General features: G+C 36.2%; 2 protein-coding genes across 7 annotated transcripts in view; one reads left to right on the top strand and one right to left on the bottom strand.

Moving 5' to 3' along the window:
• The window catches only part of CENPP (centromere protein P), a 279,890-nt gene that overhangs the window by 57,562 nt on the left and 197,620 nt on the right, over positions 1–24,708 (top strand). The window lies entirely within an intron of this gene.
• OGN (osteoglycin) lies at positions 1,580–23,314 on the bottom strand. The gene is made up of 7 exons (XM_032260490.1): positions 23,120–23,314; positions 21,844–22,092; positions 19,676–19,769; positions 10,895–11,053; positions 7,306–7,508; positions 3,834–3,929; positions 1,580–3,423 (listed from the first exon to the last, which is right to left on the bottom strand). The coding sequence occupies exons 2-7, from the start codon at positions 22,015–22,017 to the stop codon at positions 3,253–3,255; spliced, it is 897 nt and encodes a 298-aa protein (XP_032116381.1). The 5' UTR covers positions 22,018–22,092; positions 23,120–23,314; the 3' UTR covers positions 1,580–3,252.

Genomic DNA, 24,708 nt, shown 5'->3' with positions numbered 1-24,708 from the left:
TCTTACAATGGTATATAACTTATTCCTCTTATCTAGTTGTAATTTTGTTTCCTTTAACAAATCTGTCCCAAAAGTTTTAAATTTTGATGGAGACTAGTTTATTTATTTTTTACCTGTGTTTTTGGTGTCAAATCCAAGAAATTCTATGCCAAATTCAATTTCATAAAGGTTTTCCTCTAAGAATTTTATAATTTAGCTCTTAAGTTTAGGTCTTTGAGTTCATTTTTTAATATTATATAAGGTAGGGATCCAACTTCATTCTTTTGTATATGGATATCCAGCTTTCCCAGCACCACTGCTGAAGAGACACGTTCTCCACTGAATGGTCTTTGTACTTTTGTTGCAAAGCATCTGATCCTATTTGCAAGGGTTTATTTCTGGGCTGTTTAATGTATTCTAATTGGTCTGTATGTCTGTACTTAAACTAATATCACACTGTTTTCTCCTTCCCCTCCCCTCCCCTTCTTTTCTTTTCTTCTTGAGATGAAATCTTGCTCTGTTGTGCAGGCTGGAGTGCAGTGGTGCAATCTCACCTCACTGCAACCTCCGCCTCCTGGCCAAGCGATTCTCCTGCCTCAGTCTCCCAGTAGCTGGGATTACACCCGCTACCACATCCAGCTAATTTTTTTGAATTTTTGGTAGAGATGGGGTTTCACCATGTTGGCCAGGCTGGTCTTGAACTCCAGACCTCAAATGATTTGCCCACCTCGGCCTTGCAAAGTGGTAGGATTACAGGCATGAACCACTACACTCGGCTACATACTGTTTTCATTACTGTATCTTTGTTGTAAATTTTGAAGTTAGGAAATGTGAGTCTTCTATCTTTATTCTTCTTTTCAAGAGTCTTCAGTGTATTTGGAGGTGTTTTGAAGTTCCATGTGAATTTTAAGGTGAATTTTTTTATTTGTGTGAAAGCATTATTGAGATTTTGATGGCAGCTGTGTTCAGTCTGCATATTGTATTGGTTAGTATTGTTGTCTTAACAACATTAAAGCTTCCCATCCATAAACATAAGATATCTTTCCATTTATGTAGATCTTTAGTTTCTTTCAGCATGTAAGAAGTAAATTATTTAAAAGTTTAAAACCTCTATTTCTTTAATTATTAGTGTCAAGAATGAAACATTATTAATATAATGGAGACAGCATATTTTTACTTTCTCTAATTATTTCCTCTGATATCTTCTGGAACTTTGTGGTATAATTTGTATTGTTTATTTTGTTTTGTTTGTGATTTAATGTTGTGTCTATGAAGGTGTAAGGTATGCATGTTTATATCCTCTTATCTAGACATCCCCCCCCAAAAAAAGAAAAAGAAATCCCCAGATTATTTCTTTAATTCTATAATTCATACCTTTTACCAATCCTCTTTCTCCCTTATCATCGTCTTATCTAAAACGACTGACTTTTATATTTTTTCTTAATTTGAGAGTATTTTATGGTGTTTTGGTCCGTAGGTTTTATCATAAAAAGAATATAGAAATACATTATTTTTCTGAAAACTAGAAAGATGACAGGATTCAAGATTATGACAGTTTAAAGATTCAGTTTTTCCAGATGAAACAGAACCTTTTTATTTGGATGGATTTTATTTTGCAATATTTATTGTATATTCAATTCAAATGTGCTCACTATTGTGCTAGCACTTTGAAAGTATAAAGTATAAGGCTGCATTTAGTGCTTGTAGTGAGCTTTAAGTCACAGGAAAATGAGGCATGCACACAAAATAATGAGAAAGCATTATAATAATTATGATCATTAGTTATCAAAATAAGTGAACGAGCTAATAATCATTGTTAGAATAGTAATTGTGGTCTTAGATCTCAGATGCATTAATCAAAAATTTTATCTTGAGGTCAACTGACAAACGGGGGATAGTTGAAAAACATGTGACATCATTGTAGGTAGGGAAAAAAACAGAAGCAAATGCTTAAAAATGGGAATAAATATGTATTCTGGGAATAGTGCACAGAGACAACTTGATTTCAATACATACTTCATGATGGAAATAATGTTTGTACTTTTGTTTAGTTAGTCCAGACTTACGTTTCTAAAACACTGATAATTTTGTTTAACTTCAAAGCAAAGTGTAGACTAAGACTTTTAGTGGGGTACAAGCAAGACGAAAGTTATTTTAGAAACTTTACTCTGGCAGCACTGAGTCATCATAAACTACTACTCTCAGATTGAAGATTAGATTCTTGCAGTTAGCCATATCAGTTTATCATGAGTAATCGGAAAGTGTTACTTAGAAGCTTTATTGTGAATATTCAGTTTGTTACAGTGAACATGGATGTGTATGGGAGGGAAAGTAGTGTGCACTAGCACCACAGAATATTCTGTTTTCATCTTATGTTCGAACTAATTTATTGATGAGATTCTCATTTCTAAATAAAAGGAAAATGTTTTGCAGTTATCTTATATGTGAAAGACTTTACCATAGAGAACTTAATGGTTATGATGGACTTTTCATGTTTTCTTTTTTATTGGCTATAGCCAGTATACGCATACTGATTTTGGCCTGCTTGATTTTAAAAACTTTTTCTGGGCAGACTTAGAATGTTAATATTTAGATAAAGAAAAATATTTTACTATTTTACTGAAGACATTAACTCTGTGACCAGAAAGTGAAATAACTTGAACATTTCCGTATTAGCTCATTATCGGAGAATAACATTTATTTTATTTGGAAAGTTTGCCTACATATGAGACTATTCTGTATTTCTCAGACTAAGTGAAAATTTAATAAAATAGCTGCCTTGATAGGAAAACAAAGTTCTAACTTTATAAGGAATAATGTATGAATCATAAAAGAAGAATGGGTGATCATGGGAAACATTTAGCTTTTCAAAGTTTTTTGAACATGTACCTTAAATGCTTTTGTGATCCAGTAAAGGCTAGGAAAGACAAAGAGTTGAAAATTTATTGGATTTATCCACTTACTTACATCATTAATAATAGGAATAATGCATCTCCAATTTTGGCACTTATATAAAAACATATTTTTTATATGATAGTCTAGTATAAACTAGGATTTTATAATGCTGTTTAAATATTTTCACATTACTTTGTTTTGATCATAGACATTCAATCTTACTTTTTACTTATTATATGTAAGATTTTGAACATCCTTGCTTAAAATATCAAATGCTTTCAAAGTTAATATTAAACCAATACTTAGGTTCCTTTACACGTTGTTGAGACAGACTATAAGTGTAGGTGTACTTTAGTTTATATGTTGTACTGACAGAGGTTAAGAGTATGACCCTATAGGTAATCTTTTTAAGCAAATAAAACTGTTTGGATGCTTTCCCAGGATGACTGGATTGCCCTCCAGGCGTATCTCTTCAATGCGGTCCCGGATGTAACTGGTGTCATTAGCCTTGCAGAATGTGTCATCTGTAATTGAAGCTATGTTGTTAAACTGAAAAAAAAAAGAGGAAAAATTTGTTCAGAAATCTGAAATCATCCTTTCATATGCTATGTAATGGGAGAAGGAAACATCAGCTAGAGGTCTGAATGCCCCTCACTTCACATCCTTGTGTCAGATTAATTAGGAAATACCAAATACACACCTGGAGACAAATACAATCAAGAGCAGACTTCACACCTACTGTGCTGGTCCACTTGTTATGCTCTGGACGGAATCTGGACTTCAGGACAGAAAAGTTCATTGGCTTAACATTAATACTTTTGATAGGCAGGCATTTAGCTGTCATACTACTATAGTGATCTAACCAATATGTGTATGTGAATAAGTGAGATTCCCAATGAGACATAAGATTTTGACTCATAGGTAATTAGAGTCAGTTATTGTGAAAGGAACCATCATACCTGAAGATGAATTACACGTAGACTTTCTGGTAAATTAAGAGGTACGGATTCCAGGGCATTGTGGTCCAAGTAGAGGAAGGTGAGGTTATTCAGTTTCTGTAAGGAAAATTTCATGTGAGTGCTATTGAGGTTCCGTGCATTCTTTCACAGGATTCAAGGATTATACATGTGCATATGAGTATGTGTCTCTATACAGACTTGCATATTGACATACATACATCAATAATATCAATTGTTTATGTGGTAGTTTCTTCTTTGGTTTTTTTCTGGCTTCACATGTAGTGTAGTTTGGTCCTTTATGACAGCTAGTGGAATTCTGCTGCATATTCTGCATTTCTGTCCATTCATCTATCTGATCTCTGAGTATCCTTGCTTAAAATATCAAATTCCTTCAAAGTTAATATTAAACCAATACTTAGGTTCCTTACACATTGTTGATACAGACTTTAGTTTATATGTTGTACTGATAGAGGTTAAGAGTATGACCCTATAGGTAATGTTTTTAAGCAAATAAAACTGTTTGGATGCTTTCCCAGGATGACTACTTCTAATGCCAACTTCTGGAGCCCTTTGGGTTTGTCTTGATAGGAGCTAATGAGATGAGTCCCTACGTGGGACTAAATTTTGACCCTGGTGCTGCCATAACCTCTCCTGTACCTCTGGAGCTTCCCATCTCAGCTCCACCAATTTCTAGCTAAGTGGTTACTCCTTAGAAATGTGTGTGTTTTCCAAAGCAGTTTATTAAACAGTTAGCTTGATGTGTTTTTTCCCTAAGGGCTTCATGTTAGATTACTCTTCATGATCAGTAACCCATTATTGTGTATAATTGTAGTTTCCCCTGCTAGCAAAATTAGCACAGGATGTGTATTGAAGACTAAGTACAATTTATCAGTTCTTTTCTGTGCTGTTATTTTAATAATTTCTTAAGCACCCTACCCTTCCACCATATGGGCATCAAGCTCTGGTCTTCCCAGTGAGTCTCATTTACATGGGTTAAAATAACCTAATTGTACTAGTGACTATAGAGGCCTAGGACATTAAATAAAACTGCAGGGCAACTGAGTTTATTATTTTCTTTTCTTTTTTTTTAGAGACAGAGTCTCACTCTGTTGCCTAGGGTGGAGTACAATGGCACAATCTCGGCTCACTGCAACCTCTGCCTCCCAGGTTCAAGCAATTCCCCTGCCTCAGCCTCCTGAATAGCTGGGACTACAGGGGCACATTGCCATGCCTGGCTAATTTTTTGTATTTTAGTAGAGACGGGATTTCACCATGTTGCTCAGGCTGGTCTCGAACTTCTGAGCTCAGGCAATTTGCCCGCCTTGGCCTCCCAAAGTACTAGGATTACACGCATGAGCCACTGTGCCTGGCTGAGTTTATTATTTTCATACCAACTTGTCATAAATCCCTTCAATAATGTTTGTGTAAACCCAAAAATATGCAAACATTGTTTTTGTGAAACGTTGATCAGCTTTTTTCTTTGGACTGAATCTTGCTCTGTCTCCCAGGCAGGAGTGCAGTGGTGCGATCTCAGCTCACTGAAACTTCCGGCTCCTGGGTTCAAGTGATTCTCGTGCCTCAGCCTCCCAAGTAGCTGGGATCACAGACGCCTACCACCATGCCTGGCTAATTTTTGTATTTTTAGTAAAGACGGGGTTTCACCATGTTGGCCAGGCTGGTCTTGAACTCCTAACCTCAAGTAATCTGCCTGCCTTGGCCTCCCAAAGTGTTGGGATTACAGGTGTGAGCCACTGAGCCTGGACTGATTAGCTCTTATAGGTCTTTAACATGTAAATTATTCAAAGACTGACCAATTCAAATTAATTTTTTCAAATTACAACTTTAAAAAAGCTGGCATGGTGGCTCATGCTTGCAATCCCAGCACTTTGGGAGGCCGAGGTGGGCGGATTACCTAAGTTCAGGAATTTGAGACCAGCCTGGCCAACGTGGTGAGACACCGTCTCTACTAAAAATACAAAAATGAGCTGGGCATGTCGGCATGTAGCTTCAACTACTTGGAAGGCTGAGGCAGAAGAATTGCTCAAACCTGGGAGGCAGAGGTTGCAGTGAGCCAAGATTGCATTACTGCACTCCAGCCTGGGCAAAAGAGTGAGCCTCCATCTCAAAAAAAAAAAAAAGTATGTCTGCTTTTAAAAAGTCCTCTAAGAGTCCTTTAACTTCTGAGTTCCTTACAAGAAACGTCAGATGAACTCTGATGTAACTTTGAAATGTCCCTTGAAGGTGAAAAAAAAATACCTTAATTGTAAAGAAAAATAAAAGAAAAAAATGGACTATTTCTTCACTTTCTAACAGACTGTGTATTTTTGGACTGATTCTACTTTTGTGTGATTATCATAAACTTTATGATAATGAATATTTGCTAAGTTTTAGGTCCTATCTGAATTCATCTTTAGAAGCAAGAAACCTTGCCTTTTGAGTGAGGTTATGTCTGTTACCAGCAGTGGCATGATCATCTCATCATTTTATCTGGGGAATGATTACATCAGAGCTATGGAAATCCTGGGCTAAAGTGATTACTTTTGTAAAGCATGCATTTTGAGACAAATCGTTTACCTAAATGGAAGTAGATTACCTTCCCTTTTTCCCACATAGTATTTGCTTGAATTGTTAAATTGAGAAATATATTTCTTACTACATATAAAATTTTGTTTTACATGCTATCATGAAATTCAAAGGAAAATCTCCCTATAGAATTTCACAGTCTAAAAGTTTTAAATATTAAAAGTCAAATTCAGTATTTACTTTTTGGACCTTTATTTTTGTCTGATATTTATAATTTGCTAACATTGTAAGGAAAAAGAAACATAGGAAAGGTCCCATTTTGAGTTTTCATAGACTGTAAGTGCCATGAGGGGACAACCATGTCTGTCTAAATAAATATTTGCTGTATGAACAAGTAGAAAAATTAGAAATAATATAGTCCCATGAAATAAGATAAAGGTTATGTATTTTAACTGAGATATAGGTATAAGCTAGGCCAAATAAGCCTAATAGGATGGTTACTTATTATGTAAATAATGTCTTCATTTATTAAATTGAAATACTTTGTAAGTGTAATCAAAATACAATTCTAGACCAAAGTTTCTCTCTTTATTTTTTCTGTTTTTGAGATGGAATTTCGCTCTTCTTGACTAGGCTGGAGTGCAATGGCACGATGTCGGCTCACTACAACCTCCACTTCCTGGGTTCAAGCAATTCCCCTGCCTTAGCCTCCAAGTAACTGGGATTACAGGCATGCGCCACCATGCCCAGCTAATTTTCTATTTCTAGTAGAGCTGGGGTTTCTCCTGTTTGTCAGGCTGGTCTTGCACTTCCTACCTCAGGTGATCCGCCTGCCTTGGCCTCCCAAAGTGCCGGGAATACAGGCGTGAGCCACCAGGTCTGGCCAGTTTCTCTTTTATCTATCATATTATCACTCATACTATGCTTAGTTTTACTATAAAATACTTACTTTGAATGCGTTTGCTTTGATTCCTCTACTCTTGATTTTGTTGTATTTTGCATTAAATAAAGTGAGCTTGGGAGGAAGAACTGGAAGTTTTAGTAGTTGATTTTCAGCAAGTGAAAGTTCTTCTAACAGAGAAAGTTTTGAAAAAGTACCATCTTCTATATCTTCTATCAAATTTCCCGTAAAATCAAGTCTTCTTAAGTTAGCTTGAGGGAAAAATATACAAAAAATAACTAAATAAGTAAAATTCTTATTGTATGGACTGAAGAAAAGCAGTTTTTTAACAGATCACTCAAATCTCATTTTTAGTGCACGGTAGAGTGTCTACAATTCATAGCCCAGTAAAGTTTTGTCGAATGATCACTGAGCACCTCTTCGTGCCTGAAACTGCTGCCCTTTCTGACTGGAGTCCTAGAATCTCAGGTTTGAAAGTGATCTTAAGGCTAGGCACGGTGGCTCATGCCTGTAATCTCAGCACTTTGGGAAGCCAAAGCAGATGGATCACCTGAGGTCAGTTGTTCGAGACCAGCTTGGCCAACATGCTGAAACCCCATCTCTACTAAAAATACAAAACTTAGCCGAGTGTGGTGGCATGTGCCTGTAATCCCAACTGCTTGGGAAGCTCAGGCAGGGAACAGCTTGAACCCAGAAGATGGAGGTTGCAGTGAGCCAAGATCACGCCACTGTACCCCGGCCTGGGTGGCAGAGCAAGACTCCGTGTCAAAAAAAAAGAAAAAGAAAGAAAGTGATCTTAAAGTTAATCAAGTCTTTTAATCTTTCTCTGTTCAAATTCCTCAGGATGGCCAGGCAGTTAGAAAGAAATTCTTCTTTCAAATCATGGAAAGTAAGCATTACATTTTATTGGAATGATGTAATATTTTTAGATATTTTGCTGGCATGTTGCATTGTAAATCTGAGTATGTTATCTTAGTATCTCTATGCCTTATCACTTAACAACAACAAAGACAAAGATGTCCCCTGATTTGTTAAAGTGACACAGATTGAGAGATAAATTCAGCGTGTGTGTGTGTGTGTGTGTGTGTGTACTGTGTGTGCGTGTGTGTGTGTGTGTGTGTATACTGTGTGTGCATCACTTATATCTGGGATAATTAGGAAATACAATTGCTTCTTATTCACAGGAGTTATGTTCTAGAAAACTACCACAAGGGCTGAATTTGTGAATACTGAACCATTATTCCTAGGAGAAATACAGGGTTATGTCCCTGTGAGCCTCTGGACACTCATTTCCATCAACTAATTAGTACATAACTTTATGTGTTTTTCTTAAAGATAACTCGCTTAATATATATTGTTGAATCATTAATATTGCACTATAACTCATACCTGAACAAACCTTATCTAACATATTTTCTCTGTAGGCATGTCACACCCTTTTTGTGCTTAGGGATGTTAGACATCATTTCAGCATTGTGTGTTGGGTCATGTTAAACAGCAAAATCAGGCCAAATGCGGTGGCTTATGCCTGTAATTCCAGCACTTTGAGAGGCCAAGGTGTGCAGATCACTTAAGGTCAGGAGTTCAAGACCAGCCTGGCCAACACAGTGCAACCCTGTCTCTACTAAAATTACAAAAAAAAAAAAAAAAAATAGCCGATGTGGTGGTGCATGCCTGTAGTCCCAGCTACTTGGGAGGCTGAGGTATGAGAATCCCTTGAACCGAGGAGGTAGAGGCTGCTGTGAGCCTAGGTTGTGCCTCTACACTCCATACTGGGTGACAGAGCAAGACCCTGTCTCAAAAACAAACAAACAAAAACCCCCAAGATCAATAAACAGCAAAAGCATAAACAAAAAGCAAAAAAAAAAAAAAAAAAAAAAAATAAAATTCCAGTGAAAAACATGTCATTAAATAGGCTGTGAACAGGGCATTTATTTACAGTATGAGAACTGGAACCAGAAGACAGTATACTGTGTTCAACATGAAATGGGAATGTGCATGTCAAGTAACTCAAATTTTTTAACACTTTGAGCATGTCTGAGAATGACCATGAAAGTACCATGTGTATTAATTTTGGGGTTATAAATAAATTTTATCAAGTGGGTTAATTCACAAATATGGAATCCACAAATAACAAGGATCAATTATACTTATATCCACATTTGGAATCTATCAGAGGCAGCATGGATCTGGTTATGGTTACTCTCATAAATGTGTAGTGGGGCCAGTATGCATTTCTTGGTGTTATTTTCTTCAGAACTCTTGACAATATTAGGAGTCTAGAACAGTGACAAGAAATTAATGATCTAGGACTGGGGTTTGGTACTGCATAAATGGAGGATTCCAGTGTGCTTATGGCAACACTCCAGTTGAGTTAAGGTTTGCTAGAAGTTCAAGATTGATAATGACCTGGTAAAGAATTAAATACCACTGTTCTCAACACTATTTCCATATTAGAATCATCCAAGGAGTTTGTTTGTTTTTAATAATGTTGCCTGGGCCCTAATCCACATCTGAATTACAACCCCTAGAAAGTAGGACCTGGTTTCAGTGTTTAAAAAATACTTCCCTGCCAGGCACGGTGGCTCACACTTGTAATTCCAGCACTTTGGGAGGCCAAGGTGGGCAGATCACAAGGTCAGGAGTTCACGACCAGCCTGGCCAACATGGTGAAACCCCATCTCTACTAAAAATACAAATATTAGCCAGGCATGGTGGTGGGCACCTGTAATCCCAGCTACTTGTGAGGCTGAGGCAAGATAATCGCTTGAACCCAGGAGACGGAGGTTGCAGTGAGCCAAGATCATGCCATTGCACTCCAGCCTGGGTGATAGTACAAGACTCTGTCTCAGAAAAAGAAAGGAAAAAAAAAAAAGCTTCCCAAGATATTTTAATATCCAGCCAGGTATAAGAGCCATTAGTTAAAGTAATAAAAAGCAGTGTGTGTGTGTGTGTGTGTGTGTGTGTGTGTGTGTGTGTGTGTGTGTGACGGAGTCTTGCTCTGTTGCCAGGCTGGAGTGCAGTGGTGCAATCTTGGCTCACTGCAACTCCCACCTCCTGGATTCAAGCGATTCTTTCGCCTCAGCCTCCCAAGTAGCTGGGACCACAGGCACGTGCCACCACGCCCGGCTAATTTTTGTATTTCTAGTAGAGACGGGGTTTCACCATGTTGGCCAGGATGGTCTAGATCTCTTGACCTCTTGATCCACCCACCTCGGTCTCCCAAAGTGCTGGGATTAGAGGTGTAAGCCACTGCGCCTGGCCAGTTTCTGTGTTTTTATAGTGCAGGTAGATAATAAAACATTGTGGTTGGAGAAGCATCCCAGTTATACTGGTGTTACTCAGTGTCTAAAGCAAGAGATCCTGAAGTATTGGAATTGAGAAGATATAGTTGCTGTATGTTAGATGGGCTGTCAACATAGACACTGAAGTCACCAGTAAAGAAAGATCACAGGATCTGTCTGAATGGAAAGATGATTCACCAACAAATGAATGGACTTTTGTGGAACATGTTAGATGCTTATGTACTCCAAGTGACAAACCTATATGTGACAGGCAGCAACTATATAGAAATGTGTTTATATGAGTTAAATACTAATATCAGTTAATACTAATATCATATTTCAGCTTAACTTACGTATGTCTGCAAAATCTTTGGCAGTCAGCTTTTTAATTTTGTTGAATCGTGCGTAAAGATAGGCTGATTCCTTTGGCAAGGGTGGTACAGCATCAATGTCAACTTCTTCACAGTATACAGAGCCACTTAAGCAAACACACAGCAGACACGTGGGCATTTCTAAATTGGAAAATAAAATCGTAAGATAAACAATAGTTTGAAAATACTTGGCCACTAGTAGTAAAATTTTTGCTGTAATGAATGCTATTACTATTTTGAAGAGATGTTTTACAGAATCATAAGAAATCATACTCATATTAAATTTGATGTGTGAGAAACATATTTCAGATTGGTGAGAGTCGCTAGACTTTAGTAACCACTAGTTTGATAAAGAAACCATTAACTTGAAAATTAGACTAATCGCAGGTACTGTTTGGATCCCATAGCACCCCAACTCATCCATTGCATTTACTTGTCATGCCTCTTGGAACATTCCTTAGTCTTTGTTTTTTATACCTTTTCCTGTTTTTGAAAAGTGTAGGGCTTTTTTTTACTTTAGTTTTATTTTTCAGGGCATTTATTTTGCAGAATGTCTTTCAGTTGGCAGAGGTTTCTCATTTTTGGCAGGAGTACCATGGATCCTCAGTGCTGTATATCCAAAAGCACATGATATCTGTTTATCCTACTCCTGATAATATCTTTGGTCACTTGGTTCAAGTAGTATTCGTCATGTTTCTCACTGAGTAAAGTTAATCTTTTTTACTTCATAACTGATAAGTAATTCTGGAGAAGCACTTTGAGAATCTAAATGTCTGATGTGACATTGTACTTTCACATATTAGTTTTAGCATCCATTGATGATTCTTACCTGAATTGTTTGTGACTAACCAAATAGTGATTTTCTAATTCATTATTCCTTCTACATTTGTTAGTTGGTATTTTCTTATTTTTTATGTCAATATGTACTTATTTTATTTATTTTACTTTATTATTTATTTGCTTATTTATTTTTGAGACAGAGTCTTGTTCTGTTGCCCAGGCTAGAGTTTAGTGGTGTGATCTTGGCTCACTGCAACCTCCACCTCCCTGGTTCAGGTGATTCTTCTGCCTCAGCCTTCTGAGTAGCTGGGATTGCTGGCACGTGCCACCATACCTGGCTAATTTTTTTTTTTTTTTGGAATTTTTCGTACAGACAAGGTTTCACCATGTTGACCAGGCTGGTCTCAAACACCACCTCAAGTGATTTCCCTGCCTCTGTCTTCCAGAGTGCTGAGATTACAGACGTAAGCCACCGCACCTGACCTATTTTGATATATTTTAAATATATCAAATAAACATGTCAAATTTTATTTTTTGAATTTTTTGTTGTTGTTTTGAGATGGAATCTCGCTCTGTTGCTCAGGCTAGAGTGCAGTGGCGCGATCTTGGCTCACTTCAGTCTCTGCCTCCTAGGTTCAAGCAATTCTCCTGCATCAGACTCCCAAGTAGCTGGGATTATAGGCATGTGTACCACACAGGCTAATTTTTTTGTATTTTTAGTAGAGACTGGGTTTCACCATGTTGACCAGGCTGGTTTCAAACCCCTGACCTCAGGTGATCTGCCCACCTCAGCCTCCCAAAGTGCTAGGATTACATGTGTGAGCCACCATGCCCAGCCTATTTTTTAAAATTTTAATTGATATTTTTATATCAATATGAACTGTGTCTTGTGAATTATAACCCATGTTTAACAATCAAATTGTCACAGATTAGCCAGTGAGTGCCCTTTCAAGCTTTTTTTTCCTACTACAGCTTTTGTGGTTAGTTGACATACAATTAATTGTACCTATTTAAATCATACAGTTTATAAAGATTTTTACATATGTATACCCCCATGAAACCGTCACTACAATTGAGTTAATTAACATATCTGTCCCTCCAAAAAGTTTCCTCCTGCCCTTTGGTAATCTCTCCCTTTCACTCTTGTCCTCAAGCAATGACTGACCTGCTTTTGGTCAATATACATTAGTTTGCATTTAAAGAATTTTATATTAAAAGAATTGTGTAGTATCTACTCTCTTTTCTGGCTTCTTTCGCTCAGTATTACTATTTTGAGTTTCAATCTGTATCAGTAGTTCATTCTTCTTTATTACTCAGTAGTATTCCATTGTCTTATTGTATACAATTTACATGGTCATTTCGTATGGACATTGGGTTGTTTCCAGGTTTCACTATTTCAAAGAAACTTATGTATAAGTTTCTGTGGACTTAATGCTTTCATTTCTCTTGGGTGAATACCTAAGGAGTGGAATGGCTGGGTCTTATTATAAATGTATGTTTTATCTTTTGAAGAAAGTATCAAACAGTTTCCAAAGGACTGTGCCATTTCATAGTGCTAACAGCAGCATGTGAGAGTTCTAGCTGTTCCACATCCTTGCCAACATTTGGAATGGTCAGTCTGTTTAATTTTAGTGATTGAAATGTAGGGCATGTTATAGTATCTCATTGTGTTTTAATTTGTATTCTCTGATAACTAATGATGTAGCATCTTTTTATGTGTTTGTTTGCCATTCATATATTTTCTTTGATGACTTGTCTTTTTTTCTCTCTTATCAATGTCTTTTGGAATGGAAACATTTTAAATTTTAATGAAGAACAGTTGATTCCTTTATAATTCATGGTTTCTGTGTTGTATTTAAGAAATGTTTGCTAACCACCAAGATTTGACACTTTGCTTTCTTCTAGAAAGTTGTATACTTTAAGCTCTTTACCTTTAGGTATGGGGTATACTTTGGGCTAATTTTTTTATATGGTGCCAGGAACGGTTAAGATTCTTTTTTGAAATTTTTTTACAGTTGTCTGCTTCTTTTAGCACCATTTTTGAAAAAGATTATTCTTTTCCATAGAATTGTGTTGTTACATTGTCAAGAACTAGTTGTTTACTTCATGTTAGCCTGTTTCTGGATTCTATTTTGTTCTGCTGATCTACTTTAACATTTTTATGCCAGTACTGCAGTATCTTGATTCCTGTACCTTTATAATAGTCTTATCATTATAAATCCTACAACTTTGTGACTCTTCGATGTAGTTTTTTCTAGGTCCTTTACATTTTTATATATATTTTAGAATCAGCTTGTTAATTAAACAAACAAAAAAAAAAACTATTAGGATTTCAATTGGGATTGTGTTCGGGAAAACTGACATCTTAATGATATTGAGTCTTCCAGACCTTGAACATAATACATTTCTTCTTATATGTCGATCTTCTTTAATTTCTCTTAGCAGCATTATCTAGCTTTTAGTGTAGAAGTCTTACATACTTCTTTTTTTTTTTTTTTTTTTTTTTTTTGTTAAAGACAGGATCTCACTTTGTCACCCAGGGTGGAGTACAGTGGCATGATCATGGTTCACTGTAACCCCAACCTCCCTGGCTCAAGCAATCCTCCTGCCTCAGCCTCCCAAGTAGCTAGGACTACAGATTTATGCCACCACACCTGGCTCTTTGTTAAATTTTTTGTAGAGACATGGTGTCACTATGTTGCCCAAGCTAGTCTCAAATTCTTGAGGTCAAGCAATCCTCTCGCCTCAGCGCCTTCCCGTATACCTCTTTTGTATCTATTTCTCTCATATATTTCGATGGATTTAAAAACATTTTGTGGGGAGGCTAGGTGCAGTGGCTCATGTATGTAATTCTGGCACTTTTGGAGGCTGAGGCGGGTGGAATTTGAATTTATGAGTTTGAGAGACCAGCCTGGCCAACATGGTGAAACCTCATCTCTACAAAAAAATACAAAAATTAGCAAGTGTGGTGGCACATACCTATAATCCCAACTGCTTAGGAGGCTGAGGCAGGAGGATTGCTGGAGCCCAGGGGGTCAAGACTGCAGTAAGCTGTGACCATGCCACTGTACTCCAGCCTGGGTAACAGAACAAGATCCTCTCTCTCTCCCTCTCTCACACACATACACACACACACACACACACCATAAATAAATAAAAATTAAAAAAATTAATGCCCCCATTATTCTTTGAGAACTTCCTTATTGTTTCTTTTTTCTTTTTCTTTTTTTTTTTTTTTTGAGACAGAGTTTCCCTTTGTCACCCAGGCTGGAGTGCAGTGGCATGATCTTGGCTCACTGCAACCTCCATCCCCTAGGTTCAAGTGATTCTCCTGCCTCAGCCTCCCAAGTAGCTGGGATTACAGGTGCCTTCCACTGTGCCCAGCTAATTTTTATATTTTTAGTAGAAACAGCGTTTCACCATGTTGGCCAGGCTGGTCTTGAACTTCTGACCTTGTGATCTACCCGCCTTGGCCTTCCAAAGTGCTGGGATTACAGGCGTGAGACACTGTGCTGAGCCAGAGAACTTCCTTATTTTCTAACATTGCAAGATGTCCCAAACCAATCTTGCATTGTTCCTGCCCCAACCCTGAAATCAGCTGTCACTTCAGGCAGTATTGGGTTTTTGTTTGTTTGTTTGTTTGATTGATTTTGAGACAGAGTCTTGCTCTTTTGCTCAGGCTGGAGTGCAGTGGTGCAATCTCGTCTCACTGCTACTCTGCCTCCTGAGTTCAAGTAATTCTCCTGACTCAGCCTCCCGAGTAGCTGGGATTACAGACATGTGCCACCACAATGGGCTAGTTTTGTGTGTGTGTTTTTAGCCGAGACAGGTTTTTGCCATGTTGGCCAGCTTGTCTGAAACTCCTGACCTCAGGTGATCCACCCACCTTGGCCTCCCAAAGTGCTGAGATTACAGGCATGAGCAACCACACCCAGCCAGCTTTGGTTTCTTTTAGTGGAGAATGGTATTAGAAACCAAGATGTAGGTGCTAGGGTGCTCATTGCCATTGCGATCATGTTGCTTCCAGGCCCTTTCAGCAGAGAGAGCTAGGAAATAAATGTGTGTGTATATTTGTCTCTTTCTCCATAGATAATACACATACATGCAATATATATATGGATATAAACATACACAATATACATGCATATGTATACCATATACTCACATGTATACATAAGAACACACAGAGATAAACAGAGATATACATGTCTATATTTTTGTATCTCTTTATATGTACAAACTGTGAGTTAATACTGGTATCTTCTATTCCAAACCAACTCCGCAGCATTCTTTCTAGCCTTCCACGTTTCCAGATTTATAATGTTTCTCTTACAGTGTGGAACCTGGCTCTTTTTATTTACAGCATATTTACTTAGTTCTGGCACACACATTAAATAGTTCCAATATTGCTAAGTCATAATACTGTGCATAACAAACCTACTCACTGGACCTTAGTATTTGTTTGAAGTTCTTTTTGTCCTTAGCCTGAAGATATGTTGCCAAACTGTGTTTAACGATTACTTAAATTAGATTTTATTCTTACTTTAGAGTGTTATTAATTTGAAATACAATTAAGTTTATGTTTTTATGTTTATATTCCAATTTGGGTTCTTTTTTCCTTGTTCTTGTTGATTTCATTTATATATGTATTTGGTTTTTTGACTACGAAACAGCATTATTCTAAAAATTAAATCTACATTAAAAAGTGTATACTCAGAGAACTGCCATCCCCTCTCCCACAATTTCTTTCTATCCTGTATTTATTTTCACAGAAATAAGCAGATACATACATATTTTCTTATGTCCCTTTCTTTCTTACATGAAAGACAGCATATTATAGATATTCTTTTGCACTTTTCTTTTTTTCACATAGTGTATCCTGGAAATCACTCCATTTTAGTTCTTAGAGATCTTCTTCATTCATTTTTACAACTGCATAGTGTTCTGTTCTGTTGGATTTACCCTTGTTTATTCAACTACTCTTCAGTGTTTGGGCAGTTAAATTATTTCTGATATTTTGCAATTGCAAGCAATGCTTTAGTGATTTTACGTTTATATTTATTTTGGAGTATATCATCAAGATACATTTCTCAAAGTAGGCTGGGTGTGGTGGCTCATGTGTATAATCCCAGCACTTTGAGAAGCCAAGGCAGGGGGATCACTTGAGGTCAGGAGTTCAAGACCAGCCTGACCAACATGGTGAAACCCATCTCTACTGAAAATATAGAAATTAACCTGGCCTAGTGGTGCATGCCTATAATCCCAGCTACTCAGGAGGCTGAGGCAGGAGAATTGCTTGACCCCGGATGGCGGAGGTTGCAGTGAGCTGAGATTGCATTGCTGTACCCCAGCCTCAGTGACAGAGCTAGACTCTGTCTCCAAAAAAAAAAAAAAAAAAAAAATTCTCAAATTTGATTCTTACGTCAAAAAGTAAATGCATTTTTGATTTTGTCAGGTATTGCCAAATTCCTGTCTAAAAGTATTGTGCTGATTTGCCCTTCCTGCTGCAGTGTATGAGTGTCTTACCCCATAGCCTTGTTCATGGAAAATATTAATGTGTTGTCATACTTCAAATTTTTTCAGTCAGGTTAGAAATGGTATCTCAATATATTTTTAATTAGTATGTCTCTGTGTGAGATTGAACATTTATTTGAGTCAAATCATTTAAATCCTCTTGTGAATTGTCATTTTTCTAATGGATTTTTGTTTAATCTCTTTTCCTTAATTTTTAAGAATTCTTTATAAATTAGAGATACTAGCTCTTTATCTAGTTATTTATTTGTAGTATATGTTGCAAATATTCTTCCCAGTTTTTAGTTGTGTTAGACTTTGTCACATGAATTTGTGGGGTCAAATTTATTCTTTTCTATTATTGTCTCTGGATTTTGAGGCACCCTGTACCCAGATTATTTTCTAGTATTTGTATGGTTTTGTTTTATACATACAGATAGCTAATCTATTTAGAGCTTATTTTTGTGTTTAAGGTATGGTAAATGTGTCTCTCTCCAAATGGCTATTTCTCCGAGCACCGATTTTTTTTTTTTTGAGACGGAGTTTCGCTCTTGTTACCCAGGCTGGAGTGCAATGGCGCTATCTCGGCTCACCGCAACCTCCGCCTCCTGGGTTCAAGCAATTCTCCTGCCTCAGCCTCCTGAGTAGCTGGGTTTACAGGCACACGCCACCATGCCCAGCTAATTTTTTGTATTTTTAGTAGAGACGGGGTTTCACCATGTTGACCAGGATGGTCTCGATCTCTTGACCTCGTGATCCACCCGCCTCAGCCTCCCAAAGTGCTGGGATTACAAGCGTGAGCCACCGCGCCCGGCCCGAGCACCGCTTTTTAAAAACCCCATTTTGCTTCAGTGATTTGAGTTGGTACCTTTATTATGTACTAAATTTTCATGTGTTTCTGGACATTCTATTCTATTTCATTGATCTTTTTTTCTGTTCATATATTAGTATCATACTTTTTAAAATATAGAGTTTTTATAATATATTTTAATGTGTAGTGCATCTGATTCCTGTATATACTTGTCATTGTTCTTTGTTTTCCCTTGCTATTTGTTACGTGTGGTGTCATATGAATTCTAGAATCCATTTTTCCAGCTTTATGAAAAAATTATTGGTAATTTTAGTTGGATTGTTTAAAATTTATAAATTTAGAAAGAACGGATATCTTTATGATTTTGAGTTATTCTATCCAAGAACAAGGGATGTCTTTAAATTTATTCAAATTTATTTTTACTATCATACTTCTCATTTTTTAAGTGTTATTTTCTTTTATGGTTCATTTTCATTTTATTGTAGCAATATAGAAATCAGCTGGGCGTGGTGGCTCGCACCTCTAATCCCAGCACCTTGGGAGGCTGAGGTGGGTGGATCATGAGGTCAAGAATTCAAGACCAACCTGACCAACATGGTGAAACCCCATCTCTACTAAAAATACAAAATTAGCTGGGCGTGGTAGTGCACGCCTGTAATCCCAGCCACTCGGGAGGTTGAGGCAGAAGAATCACTTGAACCCGGGAGGCGGAGGTTGCAGTGAGCTGAGATTGCACCACTGCACACCAGCCTGGGTGACAGAGTGAGACTCCATCTCAAAAAAAAAGAAAGAAAAAAAAAAAGAAAGAAATGTGTGTTGGCCAGGCGTGGTGGCTCACACCTGTAATCACAGCACTTTGGGAGGCTGAGGTGGGTGGATCATGAGGTCAGGAGTTCGAGACCACCCTGGCCAACATGAGGAAACCCTGTGTCTACTAAAAAATACAAAAAATTAGCCGGGCTTGGTAGTACACGCCTATAATCCCAGCTGCTCAGGAGGATGAGACAGGAGAATCGTTTGAACCCAGGAGGTGGAGGTTGCAGTGAGCTGAGATCATCCCTTTGTACTCCAACCTGGGTAACATAGTGAGACTCTTGTTCCCCCCACCCCAAAAATAAATAAATAAAATAATTAATATGTGGGTTTTTTTTCATGTTTTCATGTAAAATAATGTTCTGTGATAGAGCAAGAGTAAACAAAATACAGACGTTTTATTAAGTAGGACTTGTAATTTGTTATTTCATGACAAGTTTTCTAAAATTGAAATGTACATGATAGCTATTTATGTATATATGTTTCTGTTCTGTGAGTTTCTTAAAGGCAATAATTATATTTATCACATTCTGAGGCTCTCCATTATATTTGGCAAATTATCCGTGTTTAAGTATTTCTTGAATTGATTTTATATGGACAGAAACCACAGTTTGTGGAGGCTAAGCTTGCCCACGCATTGGTTGTTCTTGAATGTTCTTGTTCCACATTTCTCACTCATGATGTGCGATGGCAAATGGTGTGCACTCCTGGTATACCCATCTGACTTTACCATTGGAAATAAAACTCCACTGTTTGAAATTGCTGTATTTTTGATTACCACAAGGAATAAAGTCCATTATAGCTATTGTTAAAAGATCCCTTTTGGAAAATATTTAGATAATACTTACCATCATTTTCTTTCTTGGGAGGTAATGGTGTTATTATCTCATCGTTTTGTAATTGAAGACTTTTCTCATTGGGTATTCTCACAGTTTCTTTTTCCTATTGGAAAAATAAAAGTTTGTTACCTAGGTTGATTAAGTCTATGTTTGACTGTAAAACTGAGGGATCACAGACACCTTCTCATCGTTACAATTAGTGGCATTTCTTTTGTGCTTCATTAGGCTTTCATACCTATTTCCATTTTATTATTTATTAAATTACAGTATAAATATTTTTTAGCTTGGCTTTATTTTAGAGTATGAGCTCCTTGAGTAAAAGAACTGGATGTTTTTATTTTATATCTTCAGTGGCTGAACTCAGTGCTTAATAAATATTGAACATATTGAAATTCCAAATCAGAGCTAGATGAGAATTCCCTCAATTGGAATGAAAGTTTTTCTGAGGTGAACTATTCCTCAGGGGTCTTTTTTTTTTTTTTTTTTTTTTTTTTAACCTCAGGGGTCTTATCTGAACTGAGTTTCTCATTCAGATTCTACCATTTTGAGCTCGGCTAGATCTCCAGCCATGTCACAAGTATAAACTCCTGACTAAGGTCTTTTGGTCTCTTCTTGTGGTTACCCTTTACTTACCTATTCCTCCATTAAGCCCTGGCTCTTGGAGCCCTTTTATTCCAGCCTGCCTACCCTGCTCAGGCCACTGGTATAGGCCATTAATTCTGGGGAAATTGGAGTCGATATAATTTAGTCTCTCTTTTTCCTGTTCTTGGAGGGTACATTTTCTGCCATTAGATTACAGTGTATTATGTGGTATCCTACTCTTTGTCCTTTGTAAGCATATTTCATTTTAGCCTCGGTCGTGACTCCCGACTCTGCCCTTCACCTTCATTCTCCCATCTGTGTGGTGGTTGAACTTCCTCCCTTTACTCTGTGTTTGCACATCAAGTCCTGTTGAATTCTACTCCACTCCACAGATATCTTAGTCCCTGCATTTATGTTAAGATAAACTTCTAAAGCCCTGTAAAGAGAAGAAGCAGAGAGAAAAATCATCTCTAAACTATTTAGGGACTAGGGAATCTTGAAAGAGTTTTTAATAGATTCAAGTCATCCAAGTGAGCCAATAGCTTATGTTATGATGGGCCTTTTTTTTTCTTTTTTGAAGCTATAATTAGTAATACCTATCCTTTGTGTTTTATTGATGGGCAAAAATAATGCTATCATATTAAAAGCGTTACTTGAAAGAAACTGTGGTGTTAACATTTGCTCATTGTTTATCCCTGCAAAAAAGAAAAGAGAAAGTAGCAATTGTAACTGGTCAATCTTATTATCATCCAATTTAAAGTGGAGAAGAACTTCTGAAACAATCAGTATTGTTGAATTTCTCATTTTCCTCTGTGTGTGTGTGTGTGGGGGGGTTGTGTGTGTCATACACAGTGGGCAACAGATACCAATGTGGTGTATTAAATTTTTCCTTACCCAGCATTCATTTCTGTGTGCCAAGAAAAACCACAAGTAATTACTTTGCCCATGAAGGTGGGGAATGAATGATGTGGTATAATGTCATCCCTGTAGTGTTAACTCAATGACAGTTACAGTTACTTGGTACAAATTGATAGAGGATCTAAACTGTTAAAATTGATTTAAAAAGAAAGCCCTATACTGAGTAGGTTTTCAGTTTTTGGGACTGTATGTAGATGGCATATATAAATTATTGTGGGATGCTATTTATATAAAAATAACCAGTACACTTCTATTTATATTCTTAAAATTTTTTCTATAATAATAACCTTAAGCTGATAATTCATCTTTATTTCTCCAAATATACATTTCCACTAATTTATTTTTGAGGCAGTACAACATTGCAAATATAGGGCATTGTATAATATTACTTAATACATAAATTGCAACTAGTCAGGGATCATCTTAAAGTCTAGTTTTCCTTAAATTTTATTTTTTCATTACTATAGATACTGTTTGGTTATCATAGGTGCTGTTTATTAATTTGGGAAGCATGCATACTCTAAAAATATAATCTTAGGGACAATTATGAATTCATTTGAATCATTTAAAGTGACTTTCCCTTCCCCTTACCTTATCAGACACATTCAGGAAAAACAAAAACATGCATTTAAATGGACAGTATTTTAGAAACTAAATTTAGAGTAGAAATAAAGTACCTTAGTATTTTTTCCATCCAGGTATTTATCCTCATAATCTTGGCTAAATATGGATTCTTCAAAATTATCTGTTCCATAATCATAGATAATGCGTGAGTCCTGCTGAGTTGGTGGTGCTGGCTTTATCAGAGGCACAAACAGTAACAGGAGAAGTGTAGACTGCAGAGTCTTCATTTTAGCAAAAATCAAGGTGACTGGAAGTTAATAAACTAGTGGCCTGCTGACTGTGGGACAAAACTCTCTTTTTCCCTGGAAATAAAAATTCAGACCATCGAAGCAATATTTAAAAGCTTAGAGGATGTTTTGGCAGGGTGTGCGCAGTAAGGGCCAGAGAACAGTGTTTAACCCTTAGTGATCTTTAATTAGATGCTAGCAGTTTTTATGTATCAGTGAGCATTATGAAAAATAGTTTTAGAAAATAGTTTTATTTCTTCTCTATCAGAAATTCAAGAAATATTGATGATTTAAGTTTCTTAATAATTAAGTGCCTGGGACAGACATACTAATATTTAATTGAAATATTCTTAGGATACCTGTAGTATAAATAGTTAAAATGAAGTCCCAAGATCCTGTCTCATGTGAGTTAAAAATATCATATTTCAACTTAGCTACTTTATAAGAACTCTTGATTTGTATTGGTATGAACAGAAACAAGTTCCAAGAAAAGTTTTAAAACTTAAATCTTAAATTTAACATTATGAAAAGTAGTCATTAACACTTACCTTTAGGTGGTACAAGAATATAGGAAAAGCCATATGTTTTTAATTTTCGTAGTTTTGTAATTTTAATAGGTGATCACAATTTTTAGTTAATAATATTGTATTTTTAATTTAAACTATGAAAACTGAAAGAATAGTATTGCAGGCTGGAGGAAATACCGAACTTTAATCAAGGAACTTTGAGGAATGTAATAGAAAGGATTCCTTTAGACTCATCAGTGGATTTTATCTGGTGGGTACACATTTCAGACTTTTTCTTAAGTAACTTCGAGCAGAATCACTCACAGTTGCTGATGCTGCATTATAGATGTCAGTAAACTGTCAAAAATCCAGAGGTTGAAAATGAAGAATAAAATGGATTTGTGACTTTTGCAGCACCCTATTCTTGCCTGCGTGGATGTTAAAGTTATGCAATGATATACATAAGTACTTGTTAAAAATTAATTGTTTGAGGCAGCTGAAACAAACCGGAGATGGTCTTTACATTTATTAAGACTATTAGATGAGTCATACTTTAACAAACAATATTTAAAATAATATGTGAAAAGTAAGCCTACCGTTGTAGCTGTTTTGAAGTTTTTTGTGGTTTTCCTCAATAGATGTTCTTGTCTGTGCATTAGCCCCAAGTGGGAGGGTGAATGAGAAAAGCTATGGCTTGATTTCAAACTGCTGAATAAAATTTCAGGGCCCAGCAGCTTAAGGGCAGTTTCCATGTGGTAGAGATCTTTGCCAGCATTCTTTCTCTAGGGTGAAATGCAGTGTGTTGTACTGGAGAACTGTACTTAAGATATTTGTTATAACTGCTACACTCAGTCTGCTTTGACTAATTGACTGTAAACTTGTGTCATTTTATTATTGTGTAATAAATACTCATGTTTTGGTGAATATTAGTTTATGAAAATGATATAGTTATAAAGTCATGCTTTTCATTTTGGTGATTTCCCAGGAGATTAAACATCTGCTTTTTGAATAAAATAGAACACCAAATAAAAACATAGTCCATGTTGTTAATTTTATGAGAATTAAAAATACTGCCCTAGTACCATAATCAATATATAGCCAAGAAAATTCAAGTGTAAAAATTAGTTTTAGCACAAATTATTTTATAGTTTTGTCATTTGGATTTTTTTCTCCCCATTATTTTAGTTACATATAAGAAAAACGGACACATAAAAATTAGCTTTTTAAAAGTAAATTTGATTTATAGTTTTTGAGGTTGATAGTAAAAGAGACTTTTCTTTGCTGAATAAAGGAAACTTTATAAAATTATTTTAATATTAAAATTGAGTTTAAAAAGTTAAAGTGGCATTGTAGATACCATACAAGCAACTTTAAAGATTTTTTTTAAAGATTCACTTTTTAAAAATTCCTTTGTTGTTTTTAACAATCAAAGTAACATTTTCTCTTTTAAGGTAAAAATTTAACAAATATGGATACATATTTTATTACAATAAAAATCAAAGAATACCCATTTGTTTTCTTTTCTAGTCAAAATTGGTTTTAGAACCTTTCAAATCAAAGCTTAAATAAACTTAAGACTTGAATACTGAAGTTTTTATTTGAATGTGAATTGTCTTAAATTTAGTTGTGATATTGTCTAGCTTGAGTTGATAATAAATTGTCAGTTTTATGACTTCAAGCATACGATAAAACATTTTAAAGACTTTGAAATATATAATAATGAAACAACAGACATTGATTTGTTTTGTATTGTGTGGCAAGATAACAAGATGTTGAGAATTAAGCTGGATAGATATCATATGTCCAAATAGAGAATCTTAGATATTCATAGTTTCATTAATTGTACACTTTGATACTTTGTATTACAGAAAATTATTTTGTGGATAACAACTTTCCTTGAAAAATTATGACCAGTGAATACAATGTTATTAGCATTCACTCATTTAATAAAAGTTTATTGAGCACCAGTTCTGTGCCAGAACTTCAGACACATAAACTCAGATAAACAAACATCAGTTTCTTCCCTCAAGAAACATTTATTGCCTCTAAGTTCAGTAAGAAAAACAGCAAACAAGCAAGTAGAATACATGATAGGGCTTGCTACACAGAAATGTACAGAGTTCTGTGATAACCTGGGAGAAGCCACAAGCTGACTTTTATAGAAAGGATAAGGGAGGAGGGTAAG

The sequence above is a fragment of the Sapajus apella genome, unplaced genomic scaffold, assembly GCF_009761245.1.
Source record: "Sapajus apella isolate SASKATOON/1434 unplaced genomic scaffold, GSC_monkey_1.0 scaffold118, whole genome shotgun sequence".
NCBI lineage: Eukaryota > Metazoa > Chordata > Mammalia > Primates > Cebidae > Sapajus > Sapajus apella.
Note: the sequence above shows the minus strand (reverse complement) of the source record. Positions and strands in the feature narration are given on the sequence as shown.